The 11,694-nt window shown below is 35.9% G+C and overlaps 1 protein-coding gene and 1 non-coding gene across 2 annotated transcripts; one reads left to right on the forward strand and one right to left on the reverse strand.

Annotated features, from left to right (window-relative positions):
* Window positions 1-754: 754 nt before the first annotated feature.
* On the forward strand, window positions 755-5,941 carry LOC121297624 (mediator of RNA polymerase II transcription subunit 7-like). The gene is made up of 2 exons (XM_041224081.1): window positions 755-884; window positions 3,578-5,941. The coding sequence occupies exon 2, from the start codon at window positions 3,586-3,588 to the stop codon at window positions 4,279-4,281; it is 696 nt and encodes a 231-aa protein (XP_041080015.1). The 5' UTR covers window positions 755-884; window positions 3,578-3,585; the 3' UTR covers window positions 4,282-5,941.
* Window positions 5,942-6,994: 1,053 nt separating this feature from the next.
* On the reverse strand, window positions 6,995-7,076 carry trnas-uga. The gene has a single exon. It is a non-coding gene; the product is annotated as a tRNA-Ser (tRNA).
* Window positions 7,077-11,694: the final 4,618 nt, after the last annotated feature.

Here is an 11,694-nt window from a genome sequence, read left to right on the forward strand (position 1 = left end):
CATTTACACTACAGCTGTTACTTTTTTCATTTTTGTAAAATTTCAGGTTAATAAGAAATAGGTTGCAGAAGCTAAATTACATAGTTTTAAATAGTTAATACTCTCCTTGGGATTTTTACGAAAATAAAGTGATTATAAAAAGAAAAAAAACCTATAATATTATTCCATCTGTAAGATCAACTGCACATATAATCAATTGTTATTTCTGGACATTTTCCGTTTAAATACATTTTCAAGGAATTGAGCCAAGACGTCTTTGTTTCGCGTTAGTGAGTCATACGAACGAATCTTTTGAATTGATTCACTAAACTGAACTGAATCAAACGAATCGAGTCAGTAAAAACAATCGAACTGCACATCTACTAGGGTTGCCATATTTCTGACAGAAAGGTGGCAACTTCGTTCTTCAAAACAAGACCAAACAAGCCCAAAACAAGCGCAACCCATGTTAGAGTATCTGCGTTTATGCAAATTATAACCAGCGACTCTAAAAAATAAAGGCCAATCCCATGTATAAAAAACAGATTTGGCAAATCTGATCACTACTGTGTGCAACTCAATCCCATAAAGTAGAACACATACCCATTCCTGCCATTTGCGAATAGAACCAATCGGATTTCTCCTTTCAGTACATTACCTAATGAACACGTACGATAGCCAATAAGCACTTGTAAAATGAAGCCAACTTTCCGACAAAAACCAATAAGATTAAAAATTGAGAGAAAGCATCCAATTAAAATGTATTTCCGTTTAAAGTGCATGGTTCAGTTGGTGGTCAGCCGAAAGGAAAATTAGGGTTGTGTTTTGTTGCGATATATGTGACCTTAAGTTAAATTATATTTGTAAAAAACCTGAAGAAACGCTATAAAATAAGGAACAAAAAGGTATGACGTGATTTATTTCGATAATAATATCTAGAGCACTTCCCCGAGCTGGCTGTGTGTCTCGCCGAAGTCAGAGAGAGAGAGAGAGAGAGAGAGAGAGAGAGAGAGAGAGAGGTGAAATGCGATGAAATGCGTCAATGAGCTTGGGTACCGGTATAGGTTTAATATATGGTTTGATTTAGTGTAGATTTTTAAAACGTAAAATTCATTTTGAAATGGTTTCAGAGACCCCGATTAGCACAAATATTGGACAATCCCATGTTAGTTAGGTAAGGCAGTCCAAGATTAGTGCTAGCCGGGATATGTGTGAAACGAACTTTTTTTTTTTCGCCCATATAAAGCCATGAAAATGGTACTAAGGCGAGAACGGCTTTTTATTTTAATTGTATAAGTTATGTAAATTGTGGCCTGAAGCATTTTATTATTTGTTCTTGTTGAAATTGTTACATGATTATGTAGAATATTTTTTGCCTTCCTTGTCTGGCCCACACTGGTTTAAAAAATATTATTTACACAAGTGTGCTCACTAAATAAATTGTACTCCGTAATCAAGATGCCTGTTTTATACGCGCTGACAAGCTGTGTTAGCGAGCCTGTAATGTTGCCAAATATTTACTGGAGCATTTAGTTTAATAATAGAGAAAGTATGATTGAAGCTAAAAGCACTGGAAAACCATCAGTGTCGTTCTGTACTACTGCCAAACCCAGAAACAGAAACGGGGCTATTGCATGGCTATTTTAGACATTCAGTGTGTTACTGTCACTTTCAGCTGGGCCCTCATGAGCATTTACACTCTGTTTGCCTACTAAACTCAAGCATGACTGAAGCTCAAACTGCTGTAATAGTCTTCTTTTAATCCCAGCTCACTGCTGTTATTCCATGTACACTTACAGAGATGGTTTTGTTTAACATACACATATATATATATATATATATATATATATATATATATATATATATATATATACACACACACACACACACACACACACACACAGTGCCTTGCAAAAGTATTCAGACCCCTGACCAATTCTCTCATATTACTGAATTACAAATGGTACATTGAAATTTTGTTCTGTTTGATATTTTATTTTTAAACACTGAAACTCAGAATCAATTATTGTAAGGTGACATTGGTTTTATGTTGGGAAATATTTTTAAGAAAAATAAAAAAACTGAAATATCTTGCTTGCATAAGTGTTCAACCCCCACACATTAATATTTGGTAGAGCCACCTTTCACTGCAATAACAGCTTTAAGTCTTTTGGGGTAAGTATGTACCAGCTTTGCACACAGTGTCGGAGTGATTTTGGCCCATTCTTCTTGGCAGATTTGCTCCAGGTTGTTCAGGTTGGTTGGACGACGCTTGTGGACCGCAATTTTCAAATAGTGCCACATATTCTCAATGGAATTGAGATCAGGACTTTGACTGGGCCACTGTAGGATATTCACCTTTTTGTTCTTGAGCCACTCCAATGTTGCTTTGGCCTTGTGCTTGGGATCATTGTCCTGCTGAAAGGTGAATTTCCTCCCAAGCTTCAGTTTTTTAGCGGACTGAAGCAGATTCTCTTGCAGTATTTTCCTGTATTTTGCTCCATCCATTCTTCCTTCAGTTGTAACAAGATGCCCAGTCCCTGCTGATGCGAAGCATCCCCACAGCATGATGCTGCCACCACCATACTTCACTGTAGGGATGGTGTGTCTTGAGGCATGGGCAGTGTTAGGTTTGTGCCACACATAGCGCTTTGAGTTTTGGCCAAAAAGCTCTATCTTGGTCTCATCTGACCACAAAACCTTTTCCCACATCGCAGCTGGGTCACTTTCATGCTTTCTGGCAAACTCCAGACATGCTTTTAGATGGTACTTTTTGAGTAAAGGCTTCTTTCTTTCCACCCTCCCATACAGGCCAGTGTTAGGCAGAGGTCTTGATATTTTTGACGGGTGCACCATTACTCCACTCCCAGCCACTGAACTCTGTAGCTCCTTCAAAGTGATTGTTGGCCTCTCTGTGGCTTCTCTCACAAGTCTCCTTCTTGTTTGAGTGTTGAGTTTTGAGGGACGGCCTTTTCTTGGCAGTACCTGGGTGGTGTGATGCAGCTTCCACTTCCTGATTATTGATCCAACTGTTCTCACTGGGATATCCAAACACTTGGATATTATTTTGTACCCTTTCCGTAATCTATGCATTTGTATTACTTTATCTCTAACTTCTGTAGAATGCTCTTTGGTCTTCATTTTCCTTCAGATTCATAGCCTTACCAATGATCCTTCAACAGTGGGTTTTTTATCCAGAAAATGTGACAGCAACTTTAATGGTTCAAAGGTGGAGGCCAATGGTAAGGTAATTGTGTCCTCGTTAAGGCAATTTCTTTCATTGGTGCAAACTGGGAGCTTCCACAGCACAGGGGTTGAATAGTTATGCAAGCAAGATATTTCAGTTTTTTTTTTTTTTTTTTTTTTTTTTTAATATTTTTCAACATAAAACCAATGTCACCTTACAATAAATGATTCTGAGTTTCAGTGTTTAAAAATAAAATATCAAACAGAACGAAATTTCAATGTACCATTTGTAATTCGGTAATATGAGAGAATTGGTCAGGGGTCTGAATACTTTTGCAAGCCACTGTGTGTGTGTGTGTGTATATATATATATATATAATAGGATAACACTGTCTTCTTTTTCCCTCTGCAGTTGCAAGTATGGGTGAGCCACAGCAGGTCAGCGCCCTTCCCCTGCCGCCGATGCAGTACATCAAGGAATATACAGAGGAGAATATTCGCAAGTGCCTTGCGCCTCCGCCCCCTACTCCCGTCAAGGACAGCTACATGATGTTTGGCAACCAGTTTCAATGTGATGAGCTAATTATCCGCCCCTTAGAGAGCCAAGGCATTGAGCGCCTTTACCCTATGCAGTTCGACCACAAGAAAGAACTGAAGAAACTGAACATGTCCATCCTGGTCAACTTTTTGGACCTCTTAGACATCCTTATTAAAAGCCCAGGAAGCATCAAAAGAGAAGAGAAGCTGGAAGACCTGAAGCTGCTCTTTGTCCACATGCATCATCTGATAAACGAGTACCGGCCTCACCAAGCCAGAGAGACGTTGCGGGTCATGATGGAGGTACAGAAACGGCAGTGGCGGGAAACGGCCGAACGCTTCCAGAAGCATTTAGAAAGGGTGCTGGAAATGATCCAGGGCTGTCTAGCGTCTCTTCCGGATGACTTGCCCCAGTCGGAGGATGCAGCCGGGGGAGCAGTGAAACTGAAAAGCAAACCCATGGATGTGGATGAGGTGATTGGACAGATGGACAAAGAGAAGGAAACTGTCTTCAAAAAAAAGGATCAACTTTGTGACAAAGATGCAGCGATGTGTAGCATCATTGATGAGATGACATAACTGCGCGTGAACAGTTTTGTGCTCTTAAGCTAGTCTGTAAAAACAATCTCTTCCCATGGAATTGGAAAGGGAACAACAGATTTCTTTCAAATAAAATACAACTTTACTGCCAGTTAAAGGACATTTAAATCTGACATTATGTGAGAAGAAAGGGGGAGGAAAGATAGTGTCGTGCAGATAAGCAACAGTTTTCCTTTGGAGCATAGACCATTCAGTCTAAATGCTCTTCAAGAAGCATTCCCTTATGTATTTATTTGAAGTTCAGTAGAAACTCATAGAACTGTTTTTACAGACCCCGATTAGCACGAATCTGGAACTACCTTACCTTTTAACATTAGGCAGTCCAATATGTGTTTAGTCCCGCTGGTGACCATGAGAGATGATTGATGACAAATCATGGTTTGGTTTAGTCTAGATTTTCTTTAGTAAAATTAAGTTTCCACATGATGCCATACAAATGGTAACTATGGAGAAAACAGCTCTTGAACTATCTTACCTTTTACATTAGGCACTCCAAGATTTGTGCTAATGTGTCAAATACCACAGTGGTAGCTAAACTTCTACTGGTATTTGTCTTGTGGAAATTTGTGGGGTTCCCATAAGTTAAGCATAGCAAATAATGTTCTGTTCTCTTTTCCCTGCATGGCATAAAGAAACTGTTCGCTAGAAGCTAGGCCCTCATGAGCTAACAACATATTAAGAATATATTCAAAACCCAGCACACAAGTATATGCAAATATATAGGACTTTGTGTGTGTATCAGCCAGTTTGGAGGCAGTGGTTGTGAATTTCAGACAATAATAACAAAACAGACAAAAATAATTGTTAATGCACTGTCACCCTACAGTTTTTTTTTTTTTTTTTTTTTTTTTTGCAAGTAGGAAAAACAACTCAAGACTTACCTATTGGGGAATACAGTTTCAAATGGTGTTAATGTTTTTTTCTTTCTCAAATGTATCATATTTAATGATAAAATAACACAACAATTTTAATTTTGCAGTGTATCTAAAAATCTACCACAGACCCTTATAAATCAAAATGCTTCTTTCTATTTTTCAAGCAGTCGGCAGGATGACTTGTAATGATAGGATATGGCAGAGAATGTGTTCAGTCGACTATGCTATGGCTGTTTTCTGACCTTAAAATTTATTTCAGAACCACAAATGTATTTACTTTTCAGTACCGTTTTTGTAAGGATAATTTTTTCAACAACCAAGAATCGCTATGTAAAAAAATAAAATTAAAAAATTTATTTTCTTCCAGAAAAGCTTTTGTGAAGAATCATTTGCTAAAAACATTTCAGAAGTCTTGTTTTTTGAGTACGTAAACTGTATTCTATGTTTGTGTATTTTCCTGTTATGAAATTTGTTTAATAAAATGTGTGAAATTCAATGTATATAAAAATGATGTTGAACCTTCTACAGTGTGAATGTAGTGCTTATTATGATTACTGATTGCCTAGAGGAATGGTTGCATCTTAAACAATATTAAAAAAATAAAAATAAAAATACAGGAATGCACAAAACAGTTCAACGTGGCATACTGACTCAGTACTTCAGACAACCACCTGCAGTTATTTCTGTCGTCTAAGGTTGTAGTTCTTTTTTTAAAATTTTAACCAGGAATTTGTATTTAAAGTCTGCATTTCTTTTCATTGCCTTTGAGACTGAATTTTCTGTGGTGTCAGTTTTGGTCAAATTAAGTTAAAATAAAAACATGCTTAAAAACAAACAAACCAAAAATATCTGTTTGCAGTTTCTAGCACTGGTTATTTAAAATGAAGCTCTATGCATTGTTACAGTTCTGTATATAGCATATGTGTTGTGCTTAATCAACATAGTTGATACTAAAATAGGATTCCTGGGCATCATTCTGTCATAGTGCATTTTATTTCATCCAAAACTATACCTTGCTGACTGTCCTGTTTGTTTGCATCCCCTGGTTTCTGCTACAGGCATATGTCAGTCTGTCATTTCGGCAAGCTCTAATACAGGTGAAATGGTTTATCTCACTTCCAGTTGGTTCACCTCTACTGTACCTTTAAATTCTACTGGTAAACAAGGGCTGTTAACACACACACACACACACACACAAAATCAGCCTTTGTATTCTATATTACAGTTGCCTTTATATAGTGTCTAAAAAGTACCCTTCATTTTATACCACATGCCATTTACAGAAATGTATTTGATGGTTTAGTAATGCTTGAGGAGTTTGACTCATTAAATGGAGAGATGGTATCATCACAGGAATGCTTTCTGGTAGAGGGAGAGAGGTGGAATGGTGTTAACAAAATTGCTGGAACAGTAATACTTGTGCAAGGCTGCACTGTATAGTCTGCTTTAAAGAGTTCGCTGTTACTGTCGTTTCAAATCACTACAATTCTGAATTGATTATTTTACTTCAAAGGTAAAAAGTGAAAAGCAAATAAATACATATTATAATCTTATTTATAATTTGTCACAAATATGGCACCCATAAAATACAGTAATTTGAGAAAGAAAAGTGTGACCTCTGCTGGATTATATTAAAATTGAAAACTTGACACAATTTTACTATTCTGCGTTTTAGGTTTGCAACCTTTTATTGACACATTTATAACATGCGGTGAACGAATTTAGTGTTCCACCCCACCAAAAAAAAAAAAAAAAAAGATCAATACATTTCAATATGTGAAAACTCGCAAAAAAAAAAAAAAAAAAAAAAAAAAATTCGCTGCGAGCAGGGTTCGAACCTGCGCGGGGAGACCCCATTGGATTTCAAGTCCAACGCCTTAACCACTCGGCCATCACAGCACATTACTACGCTCTGAGCTATTCTTTACACAGTCTTACGTATTTTTAACTAATATTTTACAATTTTAGTACTATTTTGCATGTAATAATATTGTACTACTAGCCTCAGTTTCATCCACTGACCAGAAGCAGTTATTGGTAGCGGATATCTGTTTTTGTATCTGTAAAGGTATTACATTTAATTATATAACAGTGATTTTCACTTTTTACGTTATCAAATACACATATGAATGTTAAAGGCTGTGTTAAAAAAAAAAAAAAAAAAAAAAAAAAAAAAAGTTAAGCTACAGTTTTGTTGTGAAAGGGTAACGCATTAAATTGTTCTCGTTTCTCTACATGTACATTACTGGATTAAACAAATTGTGTCTTATTGATAGTTTATTTTCTGGACTATAACTTAGTGTTTAAAATATAGACAGTGTAGATAACACTACTGCTTTATCGTGCACATTTCTAGCAAAGCTTGCCCTCTACTCCCTATGATATTAATGATTTAGTTTTGTTTTTGTTTCAGTAGCCACAGCAAGATGCTATTAAATTACCATACATTTCAGCATTTGTAGGACAGTTAAATAGTTCATCGATCATTTTAAAACTTATATACGTAGTTCTAAAAGGACACTTATAAACAAATGCAAACCACATAAAAGAGAGGTATGCCAAAGCATTACAAAAATGCTTAACCAGCAAATAGGAAAACTGTTCCCCAAGTTGACCATGGTACATTTTTATGAAGGTGTCAGTGTCACTGACTTCTTAGTGGATGCTTTTGCGACACCCTATAGTTAAATAGTTGCTACACTTTTACAAAGCATTTCAATCTTATGTTAGTCTCTTTTTTAAATAATGAATTGTAAGTCATAGACCTTTGCGAATAGACTGAAAGAGAAATAGAAGTTTGTAGATTATCTTATGCAACCTGGGTTTCTGGGTGATTGTTACATATATATTCTGTTATAACTGAGCTTATGTAATGTGGCAAAAAAAACAAAAAAAAAACAACTTTATCCACATCAACATGTCCATCTAGTTACAGTATCTCTCTCTCTCTCTCTCTCTCTCTCTCTCTCTCTCTCTCTCTCTCTCTCTCTCTTTTCATCTCTGTCTCGGCTCTCATCTCTCTATCTATCTATATATAAGATATATATATATAGAATTAAATATAGATAATATATAGTATATATATAATATGTATATACCTATATCTATATATGAGAGGAGAGAGAGGGAGAGAGAGAGAGAGAGAGAGAGAGAGAGAGAGAGAGAGAGAGAGAGAGAGAGAGAGAGATGTTTAACCCTTTTAATGCTTTTTAGCTGAGGCGAGGCCAAACCCAATTTCTACTTTTGAAAACGAATGGAAACCAAACCAAAATGGATAAACTACAAACAAAATAAACTAATTTAGAAGTTTTCCCATGCTTTCCCCATGGCTATACCATGCATTTGCTATAGTTTACCATCGTTTGACATTTCACACCTGAAACAGACAACCAATATTACCAATTATGTCTATGACGCCTGAGACAACCAGTACATTACAAGCTAGTACACAGTGCTTGAGGACAGACAGAAGGGCCTCTGTTTACATTATACCAGGCACTCTATCCTACATTCAGTAAAAGCCTCTGCTCGGTGTCATGGCAACATCGGATTCCAGATTGATTGTCACAAGTCAGAATGGTGATATCCTTAAACAACATCTGTTGTATAAAAAGGTTTTATATGCAGTAGAACAATACTGTGTTTTCTGGGAGGGTTTTCATTGAGATTACTAAAGCACTAGGAAAACAAAACTTATGTAAAGCCAAAAATGACATGGATGATACTTACATTGAAAAATACAGAACACTAAAAGGATATCATTTATTCCTTTTACCTAGGTTTTCTGATTTAGGATTTAATGGAAAAAAAAAAAAAAAAACACAGATAGAACAAAGCTGTGGTATAAATAAGAAAACAACACCAGAGCCATTCTGTTTACAGCACTTCCCTTCCTTCTCAGTACACTTAACATTTTGTTTTTAAATTATTTGATTTGCACATTTCTCAAAATGCCACCACTCCAGAAGGGCACTTTTGAGAAATACTAGAAGGAACCATTCAATTAACTTTCTGTAGTTTTAACAAATGAAAGGATTTTTACCTTGCACAAAAAGCCTTGTACAGCTGCTCATTCAAAATGAAAGCTAAATAGCTGATGACCACCACGTATATCAACAGAATGTACAGAATAAGAATTGAGTTTCATGAAAATTAAAATGTAAGGCCTAGATGTCATTAGGTAAGCAAAGAGGTGTTAGTATCCTGTTAAAGTATATTAAAATGACTGATTTACAGCATGTGGAATAACTTGTGGTTCTCAAGATGGATGACAATATGTAAGTGTGACATACAGATGGATGGATGTACAGACAGACATTGTGACACAGATAACACTGCTGGGGATTTAAAACCTTGTAGGGGATAATAAGTAAATAAACACTGACCTACTTCTTGCATCTAATTAAAATATTGCTTACCTAATTAGTTATGTAATTCAATATAGGCCAATGTAATAGTTATGTAATTGACATAATATATAGGCTTGGACAATATATTACAGAGGATTATTCTAATTTTGTGTGCTTAACCCATTTGTATATGTCACTGGCAGTGACGGAATCAGGTTACACAAACCCTTACTTAAAACACATGAGAGACCCACATAATGTTATAACAGTCTAACTGCACTGGCACTAACTGTACCACAGGGTACATTTGCAGGAACAAACATCTACTTATAGAAATAAACGTGTCTACTGTATCCTATTGGGTTAAACAACTTCCACAGTAAATATAAAATTTTTGGTCGTCACTTGTAGGCACATCTCTCGTCTTACAGATCCTTGTCTTTTTGAAACCTTTGAAATTTGTGTTGATTATAGTGAGCATGGCCTGTGGTCTTCTTTATGATTTAACAATGTAGCGTTTCAGAAGATAAATCCAGAATTGAATTCAATGTCTGGTTTGTACTACATCAGTGCCAATGCAGTTACAATGTTATACAATAAACATGATCAAATTATTTGGGTCTCATGTGTTTTAAGCAGAGGTTTGTGTAACCCTCATACTGCCAATGCAAGTAACATACACAAATGGTTTAAACACATATTAACAATAATCCTCTATTTTGTAATATATTGTCTAGGCCTATATAGTATATGAATGAAATTACGTTCATAACATCCATTGTAAATCTATATATATTTCTTATCTTCATTTGTTGGCTACATTCCTATCCTAGGTCCTTCTGTAACATTTTGTAGCTGAATACAGAGTTAAGTACACTCATGAATGCACAAGTTGAAATGTTTCACTTAGTTTCTTTGAAGTCTGACCTTTATATTTTGAGTTTTGAAAAAACTGCTAACCACGAACTCAATTTCCTTACCTCTTATTAGCACTAGCAATATTACCACCACCTCCCATTTTCATCTGTTAAACAGCTCTTGCTTGTGTTTTCTATTTCAATTTGGAAAACGTAGACAATTCAAAGACAAGGCTATAGAAATAAAAGTTCTACAATTTGCAATTCATGTACACAATAAATACATTTGAGCCATCGTGTGTTCAGAGAGGCAAAGCTGTGCTAGCTTTAGGACAAATCCATACACTTTATATAACTGCTGTTGATCTTTTTCATAAGAGCCATATCTGCATCAGGCAAGGTATGAAACCAAGATTATGGGGAAGTGTATCTAAGTGATGGTCTGCAGTGGCTCACTTAGTAAAAGCAATGCAGTCAAGAGTACAGGCTTCATTTGACTCTTTTATAACTGCACTTTTAAGACCTATATAGTAAACAAAAGTGCATGACAGGAAAGACTACAACTATGCATTGCTGAGTTTCAGAGAATCAGTGGTAATACTGCAGTATCTACTATCTATTGTAATAGGATATGAACCACCAAATCAGGTTTAAAAAAGAACCCATACAGTTATTGTGATCCAGACGTCTTGCTAATAAACTCACAGTTTTAACTTTCAAAGAGTACATTAACACTTAGCATCTCTACAATGCATTTCATGAAATGCTCTTTAGAAACACATGCCCAGGGAACAATGCCTGAGAGGATTACTGGAAAGCAATTATTATTTCCTTGGCATAAAAAGAATACCGCTGGAAACACATAGTCAAAGTCATTTCATTGGCCTTCTGAACCTACAGTACGGCTGAATTACAAAGGTAAGCCATAACACATATACAATTCTATAGAGTTACAATGGGTTTGAATCCTGCTTTTTGCTCATTTTAAAGGTGATCAGAACTCTTTAAAGCAATTTCCTGTACCATTCCCTGATGTCTGCAAGCACTTGGTTATGCTGCTCCAATATTAATTTATCATCATATTTCTCTAGATCTGCCATTACCTGGTCTTGAGCTTGTTTTCAGTTTGTCTAGAGAATACCAAGTGCTAGGGATGATTATACACAATTAACTCTAAATACATGTATAGCAGGTGGGGGTTACAAAGCTGAAACAAATACAACATACATGGCCTTTTTCATGAAAATCCACTGAACTGACACAAGCATAACTAAACACTGATTAGCAGTGTGCTATTTATTGAACGTTGTT

This window comes from Polyodon spathula, chromosome 22 (genome assembly GCF_017654505.1).
Source record: "Polyodon spathula isolate WHYD16114869_AA chromosome 22, ASM1765450v1, whole genome shotgun sequence".
NCBI classification, from domain to species: domain Eukaryota; kingdom Metazoa; phylum Chordata; class Actinopteri; order Acipenseriformes; family Polyodontidae; genus Polyodon; species Polyodon spathula.

Coding starts and splice junctions, on each gene's coding strand:
- LOC121297624 (XM_041224081.1), top strand. CDS start 3,586: ATGGGTGAGCCACAGCAGGTCAGCGCCCTTCCCCTGCCGCCGATGCAG.